General features: G+C 37.5%; 1 protein-coding gene across 7 annotated transcripts in view; it reads right to left on the bottom strand.

Annotated features, from left to right (window-relative positions):
• The window catches only part of brm (ATP-dependent helicase brm), a 714,323-nt gene that overhangs the window by 276,286 nt on the left and 411,071 nt on the right, over positions 1–26,966 (bottom strand). For all 7 annotated transcript variants that reach the window (XM_090374387.1, XM_090374383.1, XM_090374382.1 and 4 more), the window contains 2 exons: positions 20,709–20,842; positions 5,872–6,014 (listed from right to left, as the gene is read on the bottom strand). In XM_090374387.1, the coding sequence (XP_090230513.1) occupies positions 5,872–6,014; positions 20,709–20,842 (277 nt within the window). The remainder of the gene's footprint in view (positions 1–5,871; positions 6,015–20,708; positions 20,843–26,966) is intronic.

Here is a 26,966-nt window from a genome sequence, read left to right as displayed (position 1 = left end):
TGGAATCTCCTCTCTTTGATCTTCTCTGGCTTAAAATCTCTCTACCTCATTGAGTCAAATTCATCTGTTGTCTTTACCATTCTCCCAACTCCACTAGTCACTTGGAGCTATTCGACTTCCTCTCTTTTCTCCAGTCCAACTTTCCTAACAGTGAGGTAACTTTCCTTGGTGATTTTAATGTTCACAACTCCAGCTGGCTTCCGTTTTCTAGTTACACCGACCCAGCAGGTCGAGATGCTGAGGCTTTTGCAATTACTAATGACCTAGCACAGATTGTTCATTTACCTACAAGAAAACCCAAGCATACAGCCAATACGCTTGATCTTTTTCTCACAAACAACCCTTCTAAGTACACGGTCGAAGTGGAGGTCCTTTAGGCACTTCAAATCACAACTTGGTGATTGTCTCTTCTCCAATGGAACCTTTATCTCATGGCTATTCCCAACCTCGTGTTGTTTGGCATTACAAGAATGCAAAATGGGATGACCTGCGAGATTTCTTTTCTTCTTTTCCTTGGTCGGATTACTGTTTCCAAACTTCTGATGTCAACGTTTGCTCAGATCATGTCAGTGAAATTATTCTTGCAGGAATGGAATCCTTTATACCACACTCCACTTTAAAATCTCGTCCTTTATCTAAACCTTGGTTTTCCAATAAATGTGCTAAGGCTGTTCAAGAGAAGAATGTTGCATATCGTAATTGGCTTGTTTCTAATTCTTAAGTTTCATTTTCTGCCTACACCAAAGCTCGCAACAATTGTAAAGCAGTTATTAATCAGTCCAAACTAGAGTTTGAACAGGCTAAGAGTAGAAAACTTGCTTCTTGCCCTAATGGTAGCGGAGCATTTTGGTCTTTTGCCAAAGCTATTGGCCGCAACTTTTGCCCATCTCTGCTCCCAACCTTGTCCAAACCAGATGGTTCTGTTGTCACTTCAGCCAAGGATAAAGCTGACGTGCTAGCATCCCATTTTTCTTCCAGCTCATGTATTAATGATCTTGGTAAAACACCTCTCACCATTCCCAACACGCTCCATTTAATGCCTCCTGTGGTCTTCCGTTAAAAGGATATCAGAAGGATTTTGATGAATCTTGATGCTAAGAAAGCTCCAGGTCCTGATGGTATTTCTCCACTTGTTCTCAAAACCTGTGCTCCTGAACTTACTCCTATTCTTTGCTGCCTTTTTTCACTTTCTTATTCCAAAGGTGTTTTTCCTTCTGCTTGGAAATTTGCTCATATCCAGCCAGTTCCTAAAAAGGGTGACAAATCCCTCCCATCCAATTATCATCCCATTGCAATTACTTCTTCTTCTTCTTCTTTAATGCTGCCGAATGGCATTTGCGACTTCGTTTTGATATTGTTCTGTGTCTAGCGCTGCGTGTAGAATTTGTGCTTTTGTCATGTGAAGCCAGGTGTTGATGTTATCTAGCCATGCCATTTTCGGTCTGCCTGGGCGTTTCTTGCCTTCGATCTTTCCCTCCAGGATGAGTGGTAGTAGGTGATATTTTTGTTGGTTCCTAGCGATGTGACCTAGGTATTTGCATTTCCTGCTGATGATGGTTTTGAGCAGGGCCCGTTCCGTGTACATGTCCTGCAAGACCTGTGCATTGGTTATCTTGGCTGTCCACGGAATTTTCAGCATTCTTCGGTAGAGCCACATTTCGAAGGCCTGGAGCTTTTTTGTAGTGGCTGATGTTAGAGTCTAGGTTTCTACACCGTAGAGCAGTATTGGCCAGATGTAGCATTTCAATGTGCGTAATTTGAGCATGATGTTCAAGCTTCTGTCGGTGAGGAGGGTTCTCCATTTGGTGAATGCCTGCCTGGCTTGTTCAATTCTGCTTTTGATTTCGGCCTCATGGTTCAGCTGGTCATCAATGAGTACTCCGAGATACTTGAAGCGGTGTATTTGCTCTAATTTTTCGTTGTTTAGTTTGATCGTGATTTTGCTTGCAGTCCTGCTGACCTTCATCACCTTTGTTTTCTTTTTGTTGATTCGTAGCCCCCATGCTTGGCTTTCTATGTCCACTTCGTTCAAGATGGTCTGTAAATCTTGTTCTGAATCCGCTATTAGTGCTGTGTCATCGGCATATCGTAAGTTATTGATGTAGTGTCCGTTAACTTTTATGCCGATGTTCTTGTCAGCCAGTGTTTGGTCGAAGATCATTTCCGAATAGATGTTAAAAAGAATGGGAGATAATGGACAGCCTTGCCGGATGCTTTTTTTTATTGGAATTGGGTCTGTCAGATCGTTGTCATAGCGAAGCCGGGCTGTTTGATTCCAGTAGAGAGTTGTAATAAAGTTGATATCATTGTTTTCAAGCCCATGTTTTCTCAGTCGGTCAATTAGGCGGTCGTGGTCTACTGAATCGAAGGCTTTCTCATAGTCAATAAAACATATATACATGTCTTTTTGATGTTCATAGCACCTTTGTAGCAATATTTGTAAACAGAAAATTGCTTCTCTGGTGCCTAGTCCCCTGCAGAATCCGAACTGTGTGTTTCCTAGTGCACTTTCGCACTTACATCTTATCCTTTGCTGAATCACCTTGAGGAAGACTTTTAGCACCTGGCTCATTAGACTGATCAGCCTGAAGTCTTCGCATTTCCGGCTGGTAGCCTTTTTTGGTAGGGCCACAAAGATGGACTGGAGCCATTCGGATGGAATGTCGTTGTTGTTGTAGATTTGATTGAACCATTTCGTTAGTTGTTGGATGTTGCTGTAGTCTAGTTGTTTCAGCAGTTCCACATGAATCTGATCAGGTCCACAGGCCTTGCCTGGCTTTGTTATTCGGATGGCATGTTCCACTTCAGATGTTAATACGTGGAGATTGTCTTCCTGTGTTTGTTGTTGCGTTTCTGCCGGTTTTCTGTTGGTGCCGAACAGATTGTATATATAGCTCTTCCAGGTGTCGAGTTTGGCTTGTTTGCTTAGTATAGGTTGATTGTTGTCCGTATATAAACTTGGGATAGGAGCCGGTTTGTATTTCCAGCTTCTTTAAGCTTCTTGTGCAGGTTATAGTTGTCATTTTTCTTGATTAGGTCTTCGATTTCTGCACACTGATCTTCCATCCATTTTTCCTTCGCCTTCCGGATTTCCTGTTTGATCTTTTGTTGTATTTCTTTGTATTTTTCCCGGTTGTTGTTGCTTTTGAATATTCTACTCTTCCACAATTACTTCTACTCTTTCTAAAGTAATGGAGAAATCAATTAACCGCCAACTCTTAAACTACCTAGAAACCTTCCATTTGATTAGTGATTGCCAAGTATGGATTCCATCAATGTCGATCCACTGGTAATATTCTGGCTTATGTTACCCATTTATGGACTAATTCAATGGAAAGGTTCAGTGAAACACAAGTAGTTGCTCTTGACATCTCAAAGTCTTTTGATCGTGTTTGGCATAAAGGTCTTCTAAACAAGCTTACATCTTATGGTTTGCCAACTGTTTTTAGTAACTGGTTATCCAGTTTTCTCTCTGATCGCTCACTGAGGGTGATGGTAGATGGATCTCTGTCTTCTAACTTCTCCACTAATGCCGGTGTCCCCCAAGGTTCAGTTCTTTCCCCCACTCTTTTCCTCTTGAATATTAATGACCTTCTTCCATTGACTGGAAATCCTATCCATAGTTTTGCCGATGATAGCACATTGCATTCCACTTTCCATTTTGAGAAACCTTGTCCCGCTCAATCAGCTTCAACTTCTCGAAAATCTGCTACCAATTCCTTAAATGCCGATCTTCAGGTAATTCTCCAGTGGGGCAAAGACAACTTAGTTGATTTCAACCCTTCTAAAACTCAGTCTTGTCTTATATCTCGCAAAAAAGGATTCTTCTGCTCCTATGCTTATCTTTAGTGACACTCCGATTTCTAGGCAAAATGATATATCTCTTTTTGGGATTACCCTGACTTCTAATCTCTCTTGGCACAAGCACTTTACAAATATTGCTTCCTCTGCATCTAAAAAACTTGGTTTTCTCTTTCGCTCTTGGCGTTACTTTTCTTCCAAACAGCTGCTCACTCTGTATAAATTGCAAATCCGCCCTGCCATGGAATATTGTTCCCACATCTGGGGTGGTGCCCCCAAAACCTCTCTCAGGCTTCTTGATTCCATTCAGAAGAGGGCAGTTAGGTTAATTAATGATTCATCTCTAACAGAGTCTCTCCACTCGCTTTCTCATAGATGTACTGTTTCTACAGATACTTCCATGGGCACTGTTCTTCTGAATTGGCTTCTATAATTCCCGCTCTCTCTATCAAAACAGTCCGAACACGTGCCGCCACCAGCCAACATCCATTTACTGTCCACAGAACCAACTTTTCATCTTCTTCATTTATTCATTCAACTGCCGTTTTCTGGAACAACCTTCCTTCATAAGTATTTCCTGAAAATTACAATCTACAGAAGTTCAAGTCCAATGTCAACAAATATCTTCTTTCGTCTTCCCAACCTTCAACCCAAGCATGGTACTAAGTACTATAGGTTCTAATACCTCTCGTGTTTGGAGTTCACATAAAAAAAAAAAAAAAAAAAAAACAATGAAACTTTGAATTCTATGTTAAAGCAATTAAACAATTATACTAAATAACTATTTTCTTTATATATTACAAAATACAAGGGGTGCTCAATAAGCTATCTACCTACCTATGAAGGAAATGAGATAGAGACAAAATCCAGTTTTTATTTTTCAATGTAAATCCTCTGAACTTCAATACTTGTTCCATTTTGTTGCCAATAAGGAAATACCAGACAAATAAAATTCTTTGTCGTGTCCATCAAAGAATGGAGAAACAGCAGGCTTCAGTTCATTATCATCAGCAAAGTGATGTCTGCATACATATTTCTTCAGGTATCAAAGCTCTCTAAAAGCTGCAGCAACAGCATTTGACTTGTGCACTGTCGTGAAGAAGCAGCACACCTCTGGAAAGTTTTCCCAGAACATTTTTCCCTTTATGCCATCACTTAGAATGTACAGTAGAGATGCATATGACTCCCCAGTGATTGTCTGTTTGTGTTCCAAGTGGTGAATATACAAAATTCCCTCAGCATCCCAAAAATATGGTGGCCATAATTTTGCCAGTTGAAGGTTGCATCCAAAATTATTTGGGGTGGGGGAGAACCCATGTACTTCCATTGCATTGATTCTTGCTTAGTGTTAGGGTCCCAATGATGAACCCATGTTTCATCACCCATAACAATCTGCAGATGAAAGTTTCAGGATCCCTTCCATAAAGCTCTAAATTCTGCACTCTGAATTGCTTCTGCACAGGGGTCAGAAATATGGGGACCCACCTTACACTGATCTTACTCATCCTCAAATGTTCATGGAGGATGGTTATAACTGTTCCCTCAGATATGTCATATTCCCCAGAAATTTGGGACATCTTTCAACATCTGTCATTCAGCACAAGGGTTTCCACAGCTTGGCACATTTCTGGAATGGTCGCTGTTTTAGGCGTTCTAGGATGTGGATCCTCTTCGTTGAACTCTACCCCACTTGAATTGTTTTGACCAGAATTTCACCTGGTACTCTGAAGGTACACTGTTGCCATACACAGCTACCATCCTTTCATGAATGGCCTTTGGCCCATTTCCATCTTTGGTGAGAAACTTGATGACTGAATGATGCTCCAATTTCAGGAAATCCATAATTTGATACATGTGTCTTCCTTCTTTCTGTTACAGCAGCACATCAAAAAACATAGCGGGATCAAAATTAGTATGATTCAAGTTGAGATATGCAGGAACATGATAAATCATGAATCATTAAAATATATCTATGGGAAGTACCTTAGGTAGATAATTTATTGAATGCCCCTTGTAAGTAAATAAATCTTGGTATATATTGTGATATAGATCAAGATTTTTGCTTCTAACCTCGGTAACTGAGATAATCTTCCATTATAGTCATGAGAGATGTCATCTGGCAGAAGAGAAGAATACGATGACCGGTGTGGCACAACTTTGGAAGGATACGATCTAGTAATTCAAATTTTCCTGATGCGCGAAATAAATCTGGCCTAAAAATGAAGTGTTTAAATATATGAAGATTAATTTAATTTTATATTTAAAAACAGCACTGATAATTTGAAAAATGAGCAAAATTACATGGATAATCAAAATGTTGACTTGTGTGCAAAAGTTTGGATACTTTTTCAAGGTCCCGATCTCAATATTTTACATAATTTTTGTAAGCAAACCTGTTAGTATGGGTAATCTACTGAAGCAATTATATGACCCAGTGGTAGCAAAAGAAATGTATTAACACAGAACAGCAACAGAAATTGAATCATTTCTGTTGCACTCAAAGCAATCAATCCTGCACTCAAAGCCTTGAATATTGAATCGACTTGTTATAGCCCTATTTAATAGTTAATTTATATAGTAATGCAGGGGAAGAAATTAAGCCATATTAGCAATATGCTGGGACATCACCTGAATCAAAGTTCCCATCATTGGTTGTCAGAGGACCAGAATGGAGAGTGCTAAATGTACCATTGGAACAAAGATTCAGATAGGCATTGTTATTATCAAAGTTAGAAGCTCTTAGGAATATTTTTAAGTGTATCACCATGTGTGTGTCTGTATTAATTTCTTTTCGAGATACTTTATACAGCTGGTATAAAGTATAAAGAACCAACTGACAATACTATCAGTGGTCTAAACACACACACACACACACACACACACACACACACACACACACACACACACACACACACACACACACACACACACACACACACACACACACAAATATATGCTGTTTTCTTCATGGCCCCATAACTAAGCCATTTAGAATAGGGATTGAGAATATTAGCATTTAAATCCAACTTAAATTTGATTTAATAGAGGTTTTACTGTAATGTCACCTGAATGTGAGGTCTGAACAAAAAAATAGCATTCTGATATTATTTTTAACTGTGTGGCACCATACTCAGGGCAGTGGAAAACAAAAAAGACCTAGGATAATTATTCTAGTCAGACATGGATGTCTCTGAGAAGTTTAAATGGGCTGCTAGGACAGCTCATGGAGTTTTGTTAATGATATAGAGAAATGAAATTTTGCATGTGGGGATAAGGAAGTGATTATTCCATTGTATAAGTGATGGTAGGCCACATATTCAGTACTGTATACATGCCTGGAAGCCGTATTTTAGGAAAGATGTGGATCTGTTGGAATGGATGCAGAAAAGAACAGTGACATTAGTGAGGGAAACAAAAGGGTGCTATTACCAAGAGGAAGAAGAAATTGGTTCTGCAAACTGCAGCATCTGGAAACTAGACACCTGTGAGGAGATCTAATTTAGATGTTTAAGGTGATGAATAGATTGAATAAGCTATGCTGATGACATCCTTACCCTTGATCAGAAAGAAACATGAGAGAACATAAATTCAAATTCAGGAAAAATGGTTTGTGCTGTAGAAGTGGATAATTTTAATAAAGTTAAGGAACAACTAGACAAATTATTAGAGGGGATGGACAGGTGATGTCGGATTTTTTATTTTATTTTTAATGATGCTTTTAACTTTCTTTTTATTTTTGATGATGCTTTAAGCTTGCTTTCAAGCATCATTTGTCATTACTATCATTTTGCTTTCAAGCATCATTTGTCATTACTATCATTTTGCTTTCAAGCATCATTTGTCATTACTATCATTTTGCTTTCAAGCATCATTTGTCATTACTAATACACATCTGAACTTCAACATGCACTGCCCATTACTGGTATAGTAGAGCAAGCTTGCATTCCTCAACATTCAATGCAAAGCCTTTCTGTTATAACTAGCATTATATCCAAAACCAGATGTCGAAGTCCATGTACTCAGTGCAACTCACAAGCAAAAAGTAATGTGTTGCCAGGGTTTCTAAGAAGGTGTAAATCAGTGCAACCAAAGGCAATGTTTTTGATTAATAATTTCTATTTCTACAAGAACTTTTGCTCACATGGTGTCTTTTACAGTTCAAAGCCTGAAGAAAAAACTTTGCCATATGTTCCACGGCAAAGTTTTTTCTTAGAATAACAGTTTATATAAAATGATGAAAATGATATAATAAATATTATAAATATATAAATAAATATAATAAATATTGCAAATACATTTAAAATATTTGAAGTTGAAATTGAAAATCATGTTCCATTAACTGTACTTCATGTTATTATGAAAGAATTCTTTTCTTTAATGCTGTGTTTTTGTGTTCAAAAGGAAACATTTCCATAAACATGATGAAAATGTTTGTGGAAATGTTGCTTTCAAATGTGCTTTCATATACCAACAACAAAATCAATCAAGAACATCCAATCATTCAATAAAATCAGTAAACAACATCCAATTATAAACAAAAATTTTAGAATATCATAGGCTGGCCACCAAAGGTGGCAAACCTGTGATGACATGCATGGCTCCTCTTGGTTGAATGCCTCCCAATGTGGAAAAAATAATGTAAAAAATTATACAATTAATTCGAAAAATCAGAAATGAAAATAAACACACTTTACATTCTACTTTTATTGCCAAAAATTACAACATGACAGGAATCTACAGTTCATATTTACAGAATTTTAGCATTAGTTTAGTGCAAATATTAGTATTGGCAACATGATGCAAAGAAGGAAAGCATATACAGCACCAGAAAAAAGAAGGGGGTGGGGGAACTCATTCCCTCCATTAAGTTGTCTATAAATTTATTCAAACTCTGCTAATTGTTAATAAATTTATTCCAACAATCGATTACTCTTTGACTAAATGCAAATTTTTGTACATCTATTCTGCAAATGTCCTTTTTCAACTTAAATTTATGTTCCCTTGTGTGCGTCACCTGAGAAAGAGTAAAGGAAGCCAAGAAAAAGAAGTAAGGGAAACTAATAAGCTTCTCATGACATCAACTGTACAGACAAACATTTGTTAATTTATATCAAATTTATTCAGGAAAAACTATAAGGGGGGGTAGGGGTAAAGATATGGAATGAATCAATAGCTAAAGCAGTAAGCTTCTCATGACATCAACTGTACAGACAAACATTTGTTAATTTATATCAAATTTATTCAGGAAAAACTATAAGGGGGGGTAGGGGTAAAGATATGGAATGAATCAATAGCTAAAGCAGTACAAGACAAACAAGATAAATATCTTAAATATATACAAAACAGGACAACGGAGAATGAAGAAATATATAAACAAGAACGTAATAAAACTAAAGATATAATAAGGAAGGCTAAAGCAGAGTCATGGGATAGATTTATAAGTATAATAGGACATGATGTCCATGGAAGACAAAATTTGGCATATCAAATGATGAAATATTTGAATAGCACAGAGAAAGACACTTCAAGAATAAATATAATAAAGGAAGAACAATGGAAAAAAACATTATAAAGAATTGTGGAAAGACCCAATATATCAAATAGAAGAGATACAGTTAGATCCAGTTAGTAACATAGATCCGATAACGAAGGAAGAATTGGAAAAGGCATTGAAAGCTACAAAAATAGGAAAGCAGTGGGAATGGATGGAATAAATGCCGAACTGATCAAGTATGGAGGAAGTTTTTAAAAGATAGGATACTAAATTTATTTAATAAATGTTGGGAACAATATAAAATACCAGAGGAATGGAATATAGCAAAAATTATTTCAATATTTAAAAAAGGAAATAGAAATGATACAAAGAATTATAGAGGGGTTAGCATATTAAATACAGTATATAAAATGTATAGAAAAATAATAAATAATAGAATTAAAATTATCTCTGATGAAATATTAATATTTCATTATTTGTTTTCTATTATTTGTATTAAAACATCATCAAAATTTTCTATTATTTGTATTAAAACAAATAATAGAAAAATGAAAAGAGTTTAATTTAGAAATGCATGTATAAATATAGTGCAAATGCATCAGGAATACATAGCTATATCTGAATAAATCAGATTATTAATAAAACGGCATCGTTTTAAGTTATATCTCATATTGTGAATACCTTCACAACGAGTTGCCATGATATTGCACTACTTCGAATAAGTAACGCTTCACCTAAGGAGAAGACTAATGTTACTTATTCTCAGATGGATACCACCACCACCCAGACGGCACCGTTTCAGGGCTATTTGGCCCTTCTTCGGTGGGTGGGTAGGTACCCGAGTGATGGCAATATCATGGCAACTCGTTGTGAAGGTATTCACAATATGAGATATAACTTAAAACGATGCCGTTTTATTAATAATCTGATTTATTCAGATATAGCTATGTATTCCTGATGCATTTGCACTATATTTATACATAGTCTAGACTCCTTCATAGCTTGAGGCTTATGCCCTAAACGCTTGAGTCTAAATATATGATACACCATCAGGCATCTCTCATATTGTGGAGTTAAACTTCATAACTGTTTTGCCATCATTGCATCACTCGGGTACCTACCTACCCACCCACCGAAGAAGGGCCAAATAGCCCTGAAACGGTGCCATCTGGGTGGTGGTATCCATCTGAGAATAAGTAACGCATTAGTCTTCTCCTTAGGTGAAGCGTTACTTATTCGAAGTAGTGCAATATCATGGCAACTCGTTGTGAAGGTATTCACAATATGAGATATAACTTAAAACGATGCCGTTTTATTAATAATCTGATTTATTCAGATATAGCTATGTATTCCTGATGCATTTGCACTATATTTATACATAGTCTAGACTCCTTCATAGCTTGAGGCTTATGCCCTAAACGCTTGAGTCTGAATTAGAAATGCATTTATAGATTATGAAAAAGCATTTGATCAAGTAAACAGACGAAAATTATGGGACATATTGAGTAATAAAGGATACCCAAAGCATCTTACAAAAATAATACAGAGTTTATATAAAGGAACAAAAATAGTAATAGATACAGGTAATAAATTAACAGAAGAAAGTATAATAAATCAAGGAGTTAGACAGGGATGTAGCTTGTCACCAACGTTGTTTAACATATATATCGAGGATATGATATGTAAATAGGAAGAGGAAATTAATACACTGTTATTTGCAGATGATCAATAATTATTCAAGATAGTGAAGATAATTTACAAAGAGCAGTATTTAAATTAAACCAAATAACAGAAGAATATAAAGATAAAATATCAACAATGAAAATGAGAACAATGGCTTTTAAGGGAAAAAATATGGTGAGAACAAAAACAGTTATAGACAATATTAGAACAAGTAAACATTTTAAATATCTAGGATGTGATATAACACATGATGTTGAAGAAGACATGAACCAGAAATTGGCGAAATTTCAAAATATATGTGGAACAATAAAAAGAACTCTGGCTAAGGAAACAAGGAAAGAAACACAATTGAAATTTTACAAAGTAATGGCAATACCAACACTTTTTTACAGTTCTGAAACATGGATACCGAAACAAAGAGACATTAATAGAATATAAGCTGCAAAAATGAAATTAAGATATGTTAAAGGATGTATAAAATTCCATAAAATACCAAATGTAAGTATTAGAAAGGAATTAAAGATTGATTCAATTAATGAAAAAATTACAGAATATAGACAAATATGGAAAGAACATGTAGAAAGAATGGATTCCCTAACAGATTCCCTAAATTAGCTTACACATATAGAGCAAAAGGAAAAAGAGACAGAGGAAGACCGAAGAAATGACGGGCAGACCCCTTTGAGATCAGAACAGGCAGATTGCCTAATCTGTGAAGGAAGACAAGACAAGACAAATTTATTTTGTAACCATAACACTGTTTTCATTTTTTTATTATTTCAAGTGCTTCACATAAAATTCTCTTATGTATTCAGCAAAAATGTTAGGTTGTGCTTGACACAAATCAGCGGTGATGGTGCACACACACACACACACACACACACACACACACACACACACACACACACACACACACACACTGCAGGAAAAGGTTGACCACTACTGTTTAGAACAAGTGCATAACAGAATGATTTGGGAAAATTTTATTGTGTATTCTCTGTGGACTGATTTATGAAGAATTCAAACACAGTCCTACATCATTGAACCTGTTTGAATGGAGACCTTTTAAAGACCTGTAAAAAAGTGCAACAGGGTTCATAGTTGATAAGGGTGATTTAACCTTTTGCAGTCCAGAATTATTTTCACTGTCTTCCCCACTGAGTCTACCTCTACCAATCAAACAAATGACTAGCGATACGCACGGTTCAAAAAAAATTATTTATTTTCATGTTTACATGAACTAATATATAAAACACTATGATGTAATAGTTCAAAGCTCTAATGCAATATTTCTTCCTGGAAAAAAATATTCACAAAATCTTCCGTCCATATAATTGACAATAGGTTTTTTTCGAAGCCCTTACTTTGAATTCCTTTTTTGTCCTTTTGTGGATGGGCAGAGATACAACATCCAAAATATCTGCAGAAATCTGTTCTTGCTAAATACATTCTTGAAAAATTTAATCCTGTCTGTCCATTCTTCAGACCAATATTTCTTTATATCTATTTTTTTCATTTAATCCTCCAAAAATTTTTTTCATTTAGTGAAATCTAAATCCAGTCACACCATATGGAACAGTTGAAAACTATCCTACTTGTAAGAGTATCCTTTTTTCTCCCCTCAATTTCTTCAGAAACTGAACAATTTCTCAATTTACCATCAGATAGGCCCTTTAATAGATCTTGATAGCATGTCTAAATACTCTGTGACTTCTTTACTGAAAAAAATGCCCTGACCATTAACATATGAATATAACCAAAGTTGCACAGAGGTGTAACATATTGTCAATGAAATGAGGGGAACCAATTTATGCAAGAGTACAAAGCACTCTTGATCAACAAGGGTCATTTGTACTGTCTTACAGTTATCTTGGTACTCCTGCAAGGCTACCATGATAACTGAGCCATCCACTTCTACTAGCCTTTTTACTGTCATGGAGATGCCAGAAGAACTAAAGTTTGCACCACCAAATTCAGCTCAAATGTTCCAAGCCAAGATGAATAAGTTAACAGGTAGTCTTATCAAAAGAATTAATGTGTATTGTGGTTATTCTCACTAGAGGAGCTTCATTTAACGCTAATGACTGGCATAATGAGAAACTGTTGTTAAAAAGATTCAATTGTGATCCCCCCCCCCCTTCACCTGACACTTTTACTTATTTGGGTCACAAGATCGATAGGGATGCATATTTCCATTGCTCAAAAACTCAAAGGCTATTCCAAATTGCAGAAACCTCTATCTACACAGAATAGTCTGCTAATTCTTGGGCTTAATCAACTTTTATCAAAAATTTATTACAAACTGTTCTCAAATCATGAATCCAATTGTGAAACTTACCAAAAAACAAATTAATTTGGGGAAGATGTCAGAAATATGCTTTTGACACACTGAGAAAGTAAATCACTTCAGAACTAGTGCTTATGCTTCCTAGATTGGGATAATAATTCTGCTTATTCTGTGATGCACTGGCTGCAACTGTGCATGCCATAATATAGCACATGGCTACCTCGTGAAATGAAATAAAATAAAAGATATCCAGTTGAAAATCATAAATCAGATTGATGTTATATTTATACTGTTTGTTTGTTTTCTCTAAAAGTGTAAATTTAGCTTGTACTTGTTAAAAAAAAAACATGGTTTTCATTTCCTTATTATGCAAGAATGCTTGCCTGATGTTAGTCACAACCTTTAAACTTTAAAACATTAGTTGTGGTACTTGAAATTTTCATAACTGAGCAACAGCTGTTTTATTAGCAGGTTATGGAGCATGAAACAAATTTTTTTTTTTTTTTAAGTGCTAAAATTTCTCCTTGCATGATAAAACAAAAAAAGACACAATTGATGAATAAGTTAATAGGTAGTCTTATCAAAAGAATTAATGTGTATTGTGGTTATTCTCACTAGAGGAGCTTCATTTAATACTAACGACTGAAATAACGAGCAACTGTTGCTAAAATGATTCAATTGTGATCCCTCCTCCACCCGACACTTTTACTTATCTGGGTCACAAGATCGATAGGGATGCATATCTCCATTGCTCAAAATAAGTAAGGATTTTGATCAAAATATGATAGTGCAAAAAGAAGTTCAATAAATTTGGTTTTGGTTTGATTTTTAATGGCGCATTGGCAGCTAAGGCCATAATGCGCCAAGTCAGGTTTAAAATGCTATTAAACATTTTGGTAGCCAAGGCTACCACGTCAAACAAATAATTGTTATACTAAAAAGGTATAAAAGTAAAAGCATAAAACTTAAATCTTTGTATAAAAATTAGTAAATTGTAAAAAGTTAAAAATGTCAGACATATTGTTTCTGTCACCTATAATCTGACTGAGTGTAAATGGCTCAGTCAAATTATTAAAAGCTGTAAAATACAAGTGTCGTGCTTCTATAAAAATAGGACATTCTATTAAAATATGACGGACGGTTAAAATAACATTGCACATCTCGCACATAGGTGGGTCATCCGCCCTCAGCAAGTAGGAATGGGTTAGATGACTATGACCTATGCGGAGCCGAGCAAGAACAACTTCCTCTCTTCGGACCCTGCGTAGACTGGACTGCCATTGCATAATTACAGGCTTGATGTGATGTAATTTATTTGTGGCCTGTCCATGCCAAGAATCTTGCCATTGGGAAAGTAGTTTAGAACGTATTATTTGCCTGTAGTCTGTATAGGGGACTGACAGGCAATAATTATCCAGGGAAATGGCTGATTTGGCAGCGGCATCAGCTGATTCATTTCCCTGGATCCCAGTGTGGCTTGGGATCCAGCAAAAACAAATATTGAATTCTAATTTCTTGAGAGAAAAAAGAATCTGCCGGATCCTGGACAGGATCGGATGAGGGTTAAAACTCACCGATACCAGGGCCTGTAATACGCTCGATGAATCACAATAAAACATATACCTCTGGTAGTCGCGATTTTTAATGTGATCTAGGGCTGTTTGTATTGCACGCAACTCTGCAATATAAATGCTAGTTTCTTGTGGGATCTTATAGGATAATGTTTTGTGAGGGAACACAACAGCAGATCCCACATGACATTCTAACTTTGAGCCATCTGTATAGATTAGCAGAAAGTCAGAATACTGCTGTCTATGTGATGCAAAGAGTTGCCGGTAGACAGATGGCGGTGTAGTAGCCTTCTCCCAGATCTTTTTTTTTTTTTTTTTTTTGATTTGGTAGTTGTTGGCGCATCGGCTTCTGTGGCCATATTGCACCTCCCAAGGTTTTTGCAGTACTTTGATCCAAGCCTGAGGCGGAAATCGAACCCGCGACCTTTGGGTTGCCGGGCAGGTACTTTACCCACTCGGCTAGCCCGGTCGGCTCTCCCAGATCTTAAGGGAGAAGTCGCAAGTTGGAAAATAAGCATGCCAGGGTGGAAAGAATTGCCTTGGTGACTGGGCAACGTTGTCTACCGTCAAGTTTAGCTCATTCAGCAGCCCTTGAATGCGAATACCAAAAGGTTTGTTGGCAGTCCGACGGGTGTTGTAGAGGTTTTCCCAGCGTGGCTCAAAAACGGGTGGCCACGTGGGATGATCGGGCAGGGGTTTTAATTTGAAGGCGTACTGTAAGGACAACTGCTTACGTCGAAGAGACAGAGATGGTTCATTTGCTTCAACGTAAAGGCTTTGGACAGGAGATGTGCGAAATGCTCCAGTGATTGTCCGGATGGCTTGATGGTGGATTGGATCTAACCACCGAAGTGCACTATCTCTAGCAGAACCATAGACCTGAGACCCATAGTCGAGTTTGGAATGGACAAGTGCCCGGTAGAGATGCAGAAGGGTAGCACGATCTGCACCCCATGAGGTTGACGAAAGGGCACAAAGGATGTTAAGCCCTTTGACACATCTTGTCCTCAGCTGACGAATATGTTGTAAAAATGTCAGCTTTTTGTCGAAAATAAGTCCAAGGAATTTGAATTCTGCTACAACTGGGATGTTATTTTGCCCAAGCCTTAATTCTGGGTCAGGATGCAGATTACGTTTGTGACAGAAGTGTACACAAACAGTATTCTGTGATGAAAATCTGAACCCATTAGCCAAAGACCAAGCTGTAAGATGGTCAATGGTTTTCTGCAGTTGCCTTTCAATGACCCTCATATTGCATGAGTGACAAAATATAGCAAAGTCATCAACATAGAGGGCATTGTTTACAGTGGGTGGAAGTTGTTCTGCGATAGAGTTTATTTTGATTGCGAAAAGCATGACACTTAGAACGGATCCTTGTGGGACTCCCTCTTCCTGAGAGAAAACTCGAGAGAGGGTGGATCCTAAACGGACTTGAAACTGGCAATTCGAAAGAAAGTTTTTAGTAAAAAGAGGAAGGTTACCTCTAAGACCAAAGTTATAGAGGTCTTTTAAAATCCCAAATCGCCAAGCTGTGTCGTATGCTTTTTCAATATCAAAGAAAACTTCTACCAAATGCTCGGATTTAATAAAAGCATCACAAATGGACGTTTCCAATCGGATTAAATGATCCAGAGTGGATCGATTTCTTCGGAAGCCGCACTGTGTCCTGGAAAGCAGACCATTTGTTTCTAAATACCATACCAGTCGTGCATTAACCATTCTTTCCAGGACTTTGCAAAAACAGCTTGTCAGAGCAATAGGACGATAGTTACTTGGATTGCTAGGGTCTTTTCCTGGTTTTGGGAAAGAAAGGACGATAGCCCTTTGCCAGGAATCCGGAAATTGTTTGTGAATAAAAATTCTGTTAAACAGAGTTAACAGGTGATCCTTAGATTGTGGTGAGAGGTGTTTTAGCATTTCGAAGTGGATGTCATCAGGCCCCACAGCACTTGCATGCGTGAAAGAGAGTGCTGCATTTAACTCTTCCTGTAAAAAGGGCTTGTTATATGATTCAAGCCCTTTTGAAGAGAAGTTCAGTGGGTTTTTCTCAATTTTCTTTTTCAGGGCCAAAAACTCTGCGGGAAAAGATGTTGCAAATGTTTCCCCTAAAATATTTGCAACTGCAGTTCGATCTGCAATTGGACATCCGTTGTGCTTGAGGATCAGTGAAGGGCATGGTGAATACTTTCCCTTCATTTTCCGGATCTCATCCCAGACTACTTTTGAACTAGCAGCCTGAGTTATGGAAGATGTAAAACGAATCCAAGATTTCCTTTGGCTCTGACATCGTACATAACGCGCTTTCGCACGTGCACGTTTGAATGATATTAAATTTTCAGTCGTGGGATAACGGCGGAATATCCCCCACGCTTTGTTTTGTGCTTTCCTTGCTGCAGTGCATTCTGAATTCCACCAAGGTTTGGGAAATAGTGGGAACTGGCTGGATGATTTTGGGATTGCAATTGCAGCTGCTTGGTCAATCGTTTCTGTGACATACATGACTGCTTCATTGATTGGCTCCTGACTGACTGTAGCAATGTCAAAGTTTGCCAGATATTGAAAGGCATTCCAGTCAGCCTGATCAATCTTCCACCGTGGTAAACTAAATGGCAGACAGGGTCTACCACTAGTTAGGGTTGTTATCACGGGGAAGTGATCGCTTCCGTATGGATTTTCTTCTACCTCCCAAGTAAGTGAAGGAAGGAGAGAAGGGGGAGCAGATAGAAAGATCAATGGCAGAGAATGTATGGGTAGGCATGTGGAAGAAGGTGTTTGTTCCCACATTTAAGAGGGAGAGGTCATTGTCAGTGAGCATACGCTCTATGACTCGCCCCCTTCGATTGATGTTAGCACCACCCCACAGAGAATTATGTCCATTGAAATCCCCAAGAATTAAACAAGGGGAAGGCAATTGCATGATAAGATCATCAAGGCCTTTCTGGGGGATGTCAATCCCAGGTGGCAAATAAACGGAGCAGACAGTTAATAAGAACCCCACTGAAAGGCGAATTGCTACAGCCTCAATGCTAGTTGTAAGCTGCAAAGGCTGAAATGGGATCTGATTGCCGATGAGGATTGCGACTCCTCCGTGAGCAGGACCATCCACAATTCTATCCTTACGAATGATGGTAATGTTATGCATAGTGGGGTCGTCATTTGCCTTTAAATAAGTCTCCTGTATGCAAAAGCAAGCTGGTTTGTGCTTTTGCAGGAGTGCCTTGATGTCATCAGTATTTTGCCGGAATCCATGACAGTTCCACTGTAGGAATTTAGCCATTATTTTGGCTTGGTGGGTCCATCAGGCGGCTTCCGAGGTGCTGAGGGCTTACCTTTTTCAGTTCTGGCTTTCTCCTTCCTGGGGAAGTATGGACGCTGTCCAGTGTCCATTTCCTCCCCAGCAAAGAGCTCCAAAACTGAGTCTTCTTGTACCTCCTTCTGCTCGACATCCATGTTTTCTTGGGTACTAGGTGGTATTTCACCTTTCTTATTCTTTTCTTTTGCAATTGCTTTTGTTATTTGTGGAGCATTAGGAGGTACCAATATAGGAGTGGCAGCTGATTGGTCCTTCTGTGCAGGTTTTTGGGAGCTTAGAAGATAATGTGCGATGGGAGTAAATGATTCTTTTGGAGGGACGGACATGTCCGTCTGAGTCCCAATCGAACACCTCCTTGCTACCTTCTGGGCATAGGTAGGTTTTTTGATGTTAAGAGGTTTCACTGCTTTCCTTGCCTCCTGGTAGGATATGTTTAGCTCTGCCTTCAGCCGTTGAATTTCTTTTTCTTCTTTCCACCTCTGGCATGCTTGTGAGTAGGCCGGGTGTTCGCCTTCACAGTTAATGCAGGTGGGTTTCGTGGCTGAACATGCTGTTGTTTCGTGGTCCTTTGCACCACATCGAGCGCATGCAAGGACTCCACGGCAGGCCATTTGAGAATGTCCATATTTCTGGCATTTAAATCACCGTAAAGGGTTTGGAACATATGGACGCACTGGACAGTTGATGTAGCCAGCTTTAATCTCATCAGGAGGTTTGGGAGAGTTAAAAGTCAGGATAACACTCCTGGTTTTAACAATTTTTCCATCCCTTCGCGCAGTGATTCTCTTGACGGCAGTAACTCCCTGTGGTTTTAATTCGGAGCAGATTTCCTCCTCGGTGACGTCGAGAAGGTCCCACTCCGAAATGACACCTCTCGATGAATTTAGTGTTCTGTGTGGTGTCACTGCTATGGGTATTCCTCCGATTGATGTTACTCGGAGTAGATGTTCAGACTGCCTGTCATTTTTTGTTTCAATCAAGAGGTCCCCCAGAACGGAGCCTCTTAACTGACTTGGATGTACCTGCTAACCCATCCAACCCTTTTTGTATAAAAAAGGGTGACATTTTACCAATCGGTGTTTCGTTGGTGGAATGCATTATTAAGAACCTTGGGACAGGCCCTGATGGTAGTTCGGTTTGCTGCCTCTTTGTAGCAATAATGCTATCTGCCTCTCCGTCAATATTTTCAGATAGGGACCGGGTTGGGGCCCCTGAAGGAATATGTTTATCAGGATTCATGGAGTTTTTTAAATTTTTCAATGCCCGGGCTCCCCACCCACCACGGAGCCCAAAGGGACGTCCACTACCCGGCATGCAATAAATGCGCTCGGGAGTGGAACGCCAGGGCTACACAGACACTATACCCGCACCGCCGCCAGCCTGAATCCTGTCCCTCGGACCATGAGGGTAGGGGCGTGGCATTGACACGGTTGACCCTCGCAGGCGAGCCTACTAGCCGATTGATCCTAGCCGGGCCTTCCAGGACCACCCGTCTTGTCGAAGCAGGGGCCAAAGTGGTGTATTGAAGCTGGGCCCCTCAACCACCAGGATCCCCCTTTCCGAATTTCCACGGGTCGCAGCGCACGGCAAACACGCCGGATTCCATTGATGTAAGCCTGGAACCTGGGCTGTGGGCGTTGGATCCCAGTGATGCTAGTCTGGAAGTCCAGCAGCGTCACTGGGAGGTCCCCTCACCACGTACAGGTGCCCACGTCGAGGGGTCAATAAAACATGACTGAGTAAAAACATTTAGCCTCTGACTGATTCTAATGCATAAACATTTCTGTTTCATTTTAAAAGCACATACATACTGCTAAAATATGGCAAAGTTCTCAACATCCCAGTTCTTATGCTTTAAAATTCACTTTGTCCTGGTTGCAGCCATCAATATCTGGTATGTATAGTTGTTTTAAAATAGAACAAAAGATATGATGAGTTTTAATAATATTATAACACACACACACACACACACACACACACACACACACACACACACACACACACACACACACACACACACACACACACACACACACACACAGGGGGGGTCATCAGGAACCATTGCTTAGCTTGACACGAAGTAACTATCAGATAAGAATTATTAATATGTATAATTAACCACTCTTTTACCATGTGGAGTTTTTAATATATATTTTATTACGCATAGCCTAAACTGAAATATACAATTGCATGATGTTTCGGGTATCTTGCCAATACCCATCATCAGACCGTGCTTTTTACTGCCCTCAGACTTGAAGAGAAAATGAACCTGAACAGAGAACTATATTAGAATTATCAGATACTTGTGTAAATTAATAATTCACACCTAGCAGTATATATGAAAGATTTGAAATCAGTTTATAAACATTTGGTCTATGAAATAAAGTGTTGTAGCATTCATGTGCTTAATTTCCATAGGTTTCTACAGTTACTTTGTATAGCATTCATGTTCTTGGTGTGAATTATTCATTTCCAAAAAATTTCTGTCTCAGGTAATTTCAGTAATGATAGTTATATATTTGCAAATGTAAATTACACTGATATCTGAAATATGATTACCCCTGAACTATGTTTCCTGAACAGCCCAGATGTTCTGCAAATGCTTCTTCAATATGTTGAAACATAAATGGATGGTTGCAGATCTTTCTCAGTTGCATAATTGTGTTCATAAGAGTCTTTGTTCCTCCTTTACCCTAAAATGTGTTAAACAAGTTATTTTAAATAAAATAAAACTATTTCAAGCAAAATGTTTCATACAGTTCACTGTTAGTAATTTCCTCAATTTCTTAACACAATTCAACTACAGAAAATAATTAAAACTGTAAATGACAATACATGGCGAATTAATATTCAAAGTTTGCATTATATTATTGGATAATTCAAAGTCAGCCAGGCAGTTATTTACATTAGGAATTTGTCTTACCACACTTATTTGCTTAAATAAGAAAAAACAAACTTTTTACTTTTCTACTAGAGGGCATTAGTGATTGTCATAACAGTATTCTCCAGAGTTGAATACATCACTGGAAAATATGCCAAACGTGGTACACACACAAGCCTAACAGTCATCAAAAAAAGTAGAAAAAGGAACAAAGGGGTAGTCTGATACTGCAGAGGAATACAGAATTCTGCCTATCATAATATCTACAAATCTCAAGAACAAAAAGATTGTAGAACTGGAGACTCCTCATGAACAAAGGGAAATGACTCAAGATCTACACTCTTCCTCAAGTTGATGAGTGCATATTTAAAGTGGTTTAAGCATGTAAATGACAAAAATATTCCACTGAATGGGCCATTAATAAGGGCACAAGGAGAGGATTTTGCTACAAAGTTGGGAGGATTGAGAATTTTAAAGCAGGTTTGGAATGGCTAGCAGGATTTCATGAAAGGAATAATATTCCATTTACACAAGTGTTTGGTGGTGGTGGTGGTGTTTCAGAGGATGAAGAAAGAAGAAAGAATTTAGATTGATGGGTTTCCCTATCAAATAATGAACTATAAACTAATAAATGTTTTCAATGTTGATGAAACTGGTTTATTTTTTAAGTGAATGTCAGAAGAAAAAAAAACATTTCTTTTAAAGGTGACAGCAATGGGAAAAGTTATAAAAAAAGGATAATGATTCTAGTTGGAGCAAATATGAATGGTTCAGAAAAACTGCCATATTAATGTCAGGAAAATCACTGCAGTGTAAATTTAACAAAAAAGCCTGGATGGTGAATCAGCTCTTTAAAGGTTGGCTTGCTAAATTAGACCAAACATGCTGTACTGAAAACAGGAAATTTTTAATTCCTACTTGACACTACTCACAACAATGTTGCTCATTTGAGGGCTATTGAAGTAATCCATTTGCTACCAAATATGACCTCAGGAGTGCAGCCAATGAACGGGAGGGGGTCTGGAGCACATTTACTGGTGGTGACAAAAAATTGTGGATAATAAAACTGAAAATCAAAAATGACCTTTTCAATGCTAGTCAGATAACTGTAAAAGCATGGAAACAGATTACACTAGAAACCATTGCAAAGTATTAAAGCTGGGTTCAAACCATTATTACAAAATGAAGATTCTGTGATTAGAGAATGAACCATTTAGAGAATGAACAGAAATTTATTTTTTTTAATCGGACTTATTTTCCTTTTTGAAATGTGAAACTAATTCCACTTTCATTATGTGGTTTGGAAGGTAAATTACTCATTTTAAACTACAATACTGAAGTTCCAAAAGTCTTCCTGAGTAAACAAACACTTATTCAATACCCATATTCATTCACCCATGAAACATCAACAAACATGTTAGCAACCAACTGTTGATCTGTTATCATCACCATCAACAACACTTGGAAACTCTCTACATTAAAATATAATTAATAAAAGGGGAACTGTTTCAAATGCAGGTTACTGCAATATTTGAAACAGCTTAAATACAATGCTTCTCTGTGTTAACTTTTGCAGTCAACTGTCAGGAGGGGCTGTGGTCTCTCCAGTGACATTGCTCAGACTTATGTTCAGACTTTGTAGAAACAACTACAAATATAACTAATATTGTATTTAACTGGATAATATCATCCATTCGGCAAATTTTTTAATCATTAAAAAGTTGAGGCACTGCTGTGACAAGTTTCAGAACTTACTGGTTCCATCATCAAACAACAGGTAGCACTATTGGCAACCTTGTGTCAAGCAGTGAACAGATGTATCAAATCTAGCCAAGCAGGATATCAGAAGATAACTTCCAATTGGAAATGTCACATGTTATGCAGGCTGCATGGAGCTGCAATGATAGTAAAATTTATAAAAGGGGGAACAATTTCAAATGTAGGTTACTGCAATATTTGAAACAGCTTAAATATAATGCTTCTCTGCATTACCTTTTGTAGTCAACCATCAGGGGACACTGTGTGTGGTCTCTCTAGTGACAGCTCCAGTGATATTTACTTCATGTAAGTTTAAGCTGAAATTGTTAGATTTATTGGATACTGTGTGATTTTTATCACACTTAATGACTAATGAATAGATGAAGCAGGCTATGAACTCAATGAATCTGACAATCTAGCACTAATAAAACTCTCACAATTTCAGCTCATACTTTACATAAAATTAAATGTTAATTTGTAATTCTTAGTGCTCTAGAATATCCTATGTATGCCTTTCACACAACAACAAGTTTATTTCACACACCATACACTTTGATATTATTTTAGTATTGTAGTTAGAACCTCTGGCATCCATTCCTTGATTGTTATAAAAAAAAGTAAAAAAGTAAATTACAGCCATTATCAACCCACTGCAGGATGGAAGCCTCCTCAACAATTCATGCTGAGGGAAATGGACCATAATCTGCCACGCTGGTCCAGTGCAGGTTGGCAGATCTTTGGTATTTAGTAGTCAGGGGCTTGAACCCCGGTCTACTCAAAGAGCGTGTGCCACTGCACTCCGGCTCCTGACCACTCGGCTACGGATTTATAACAATCAAGAAATGGGTCTCATAATACAGGGTATTATATCTCATAATCCAAAAATACACACATATATCTCAGCATCTATAAGGTGTATTAAAATATATTTTTTTGTTATTATACAGAGTAACTCACCAAGTTTTTATGAAGATTAGTAAAGTTCAATGTGGACACCTTTTGTAGCTCAACAGATGTCAAAACGATACTCGAGCTCTTATCAAGTATTTTCCACTATCTGAGACATTATTAGAGCAACTGCTTCAATGATACGCTGTTTCAAATTGTCCAAATACCGAACTTTTCTCTGGTACACAGTTTTTAATAAACCCCATTCAAAAAAGTCCAATGGAGTCATATCCGGAGATCTAGGCAGCCAGGCAGGTGGGCCTCCTGTTCCTATCCAACGTCCAGGAAAAGTGTTGTTCAAAAATGTGATAACATCTCCACAGATCTGCATACATACACCTCACAGCACATACATGGAAAATGTAGCTCAATATACATACTGCTGAAAAAGTCAACCTTTCTTCACTTGCTTGTGTCTTCGATTTACAAAGATGCTCGCTCACATGGCATCTGCGTGACCGCTTTTTTTGTTTTAATTATAAAAAATTAATTTTTAACTGTACTAATTGAAAACAGTGTTCTATTTATGGTCTGCTAAACTCACTTAAAAACTAATCAAACAAAAATGAATGGAAGAAACCAATAATAATAATAATAATAAAATTTTTATCATATTTTAGAATTTTCAAGCTCACTAATACAACAAGACTGAAACACAGATGTTGTGTGGCATCTGTCAGATGCAACACGAATGTCTGTATTTTTTTCAGCTGTTTGCATTTAACCAATGAAACTAAAACTCTACCACAAAATTACATGTGTTGCTGGTGTCCCACAAATGTCATGTGAGAATGGGAGTAGCCTACAAGAAATATAGATACTTTTGCTCACTTGGTGTCTGTTAAATACCAAATAAAAAATCGGTGTCTCTCAATTCATAGTACAGTCAGTCCTCGTATAGCACGATAGTTGTGTTCCTAGAAACCCTCGTGCAATGCAAAATTGTGCAATATAAACAATAGGCCCTATGGGAAAAATAGGGTTAGGTGCTGACCACCCAAGATTGAACACACATTTGTTGAACACACAATAGTGTTGAACACACTATTGAACACACAATAGTCAAAATAAAATACTTACATATTTTATTACGACTATTACGTAATAAAATATTGCTAATGCTTTTTGCTTCTATCGTAAGCAAACTTGTTTTTTGTTTGATTTTCTATCCAAACAGATGACAGCCGTTCCATCTCTTCCAATTCTTTGTCTTAATCTAATGGATTTTAATTACACTTTGAGTTGTTCCTGCTATGAAAGTTGTTTATATCTTCTCTGCATTCTTCGTAATTCTTGGCGTTGCCTCATTTAGGCCTGTAGCACATGCAATATCAAATGGTCTTTCATTTTGCTCAAAGCGTGTCACAATAATTTCATATTTTTTCTCTATCGACAGAGGCAGACTGGCCATAAGCCTTACCGGAGGCCGGTGTGATTTTGGCCATAAACGCTAGTATGAGGCCACTACAAATTTTCCCGGGTAAGAATTTTTGACCCAGCCCGCCTCTGTTTATCGATATTGCTTTTCTTTTTCTCTCTCTGAATCTGTAGTGTCTTCACAAGGAATGCTTCCTTTTCACACCTTTTAAGTATTTTACTCATTTTTAGGAAATAAAGCACAATTACAAAATGAGGAGGCACGCTTGATACACATAAACAAAGCTGTGCATGTGTAGCAACTTCTTGTAAACACAAAGGCGAATCGTGCATAAGCGAATTCGGTTCGTGTTACATATGATATTGTTCCCCTATTTATAAATCATGTAGGATCGAATTCGTGTCGTGTAAATGTGTTATACGAGGACTGACGTGTAGCAACTGAATAAACAACACCATAAAGGCAGAGTGACACTATGAACACCTCACCAGCTCACATTTTACTAAATGCACATTTCTGGGGGCTACTACCATAAAACAATAAAACCAATTTCCAGTCGCATTCCTGCTAGTGGAATCTGTTATAAACTAGTAGTAAACTCAATCTAATTGCATTTGCGATATTACCAATAGCTGAAATTGTGTGGGTTTTTACGTTATTAGGGTGTAATGTGTTTCCCCTTCACTGATATAAAAAACAAAAATACATTTTCAGAATCTTCTCTTCATTCCTATCGTGTTGCATTCAGTTGGGGTGATTCCGCGTTCGACTGCCATTTCTTGTAAACACAAAGGCGAATCGTGCATAAGCGAATTCGGTTCATGTTATATATGATATTGTTCCCCTATTTATAAATCATGTAGGATCGAATTCGTGTCGTGTAAATGTGTTATAAGAGGACTGACTGTATATTGAAATTAAAACAGAATATATTGTATAACCAGTTAGAGAATATTGGTAGGCAAGGTACACAGGAGGATCTGATTTCATTTACAAATAAAAAAGAACACACACACACACACACACACCTCGATTTAATGCACTAATTGGGGGAAGGGGTGTCCACTATTGCTGAAAGACCGTTAAATCGAATGCATTTTAAAAACGTATATTAATAACGAACTTATAATGTACAGGATGTATTAAAATGTTATTATAATGTATAAGTATGAATAAAATATTATTATAATATACACTGAGTAATTTATACATGCCACTAAAACATCTGTTTAAAATATAAAAATAAATTTACGACAGGAACCAAACTTTATTTCAATTAAACACGTCAAAAACTATACAGTTTTTCCACTACTTTTTTTTTTTTTTTTATTTTATTATTTTTTTTTTTATTTGCTTAAAGCTCACAGAAAGTTGTTTTCACTGTGAACATTGAAAAATCCATTTTAGAGGGGGGAAAATACTTTAAAATTCTTAAACTCCATTGAATAAAGAACATACAAAAATGTTAAAAAAAAGGACATAATATTCAATATTAATATTAACTTATCATTATTATTATTAACCATATGGTGCGAGGAAGCCTAAGGCTTATGCTGCACCAGGCAAAAAAAAAAAAAAAAAAAAAATGCTCAATTACCCAGAGAGAGAGAAGTAGAAGGGAATCAACAAGAAAGAGAAGAATGATGATATCCAGCTCAGGACCCTGGGTGTGCCAAGCCAATACTCACCAGAATTGAAAAAAATCTTCAGACTCAGAAACAATTGTCGTATGGAGGGAAAGGTCTTAATTCCTTGCTGGTAGATAATTCTGGTGAAACAGGACCAGTTGATGAAGTGATCGTGAAGAAATCATCAAGCTTCAGTTGCCTTACACCTTGGTGCTGCTTCCTCA

The sequence above is a fragment of the Mastigoproctus giganteus genome, chromosome 5, assembly GCF_048544385.1.
Source record: "Mastigoproctus giganteus isolate SK-2022 chromosome 5, ASM4854438v1, whole genome shotgun sequence".
NCBI lineage: Eukaryota > Metazoa > Arthropoda > Arachnida > Uropygi > Thelyphonidae > Mastigoproctus > Mastigoproctus giganteus.
This window is presented reverse-complemented; position numbering and strand designations above follow the sequence as displayed.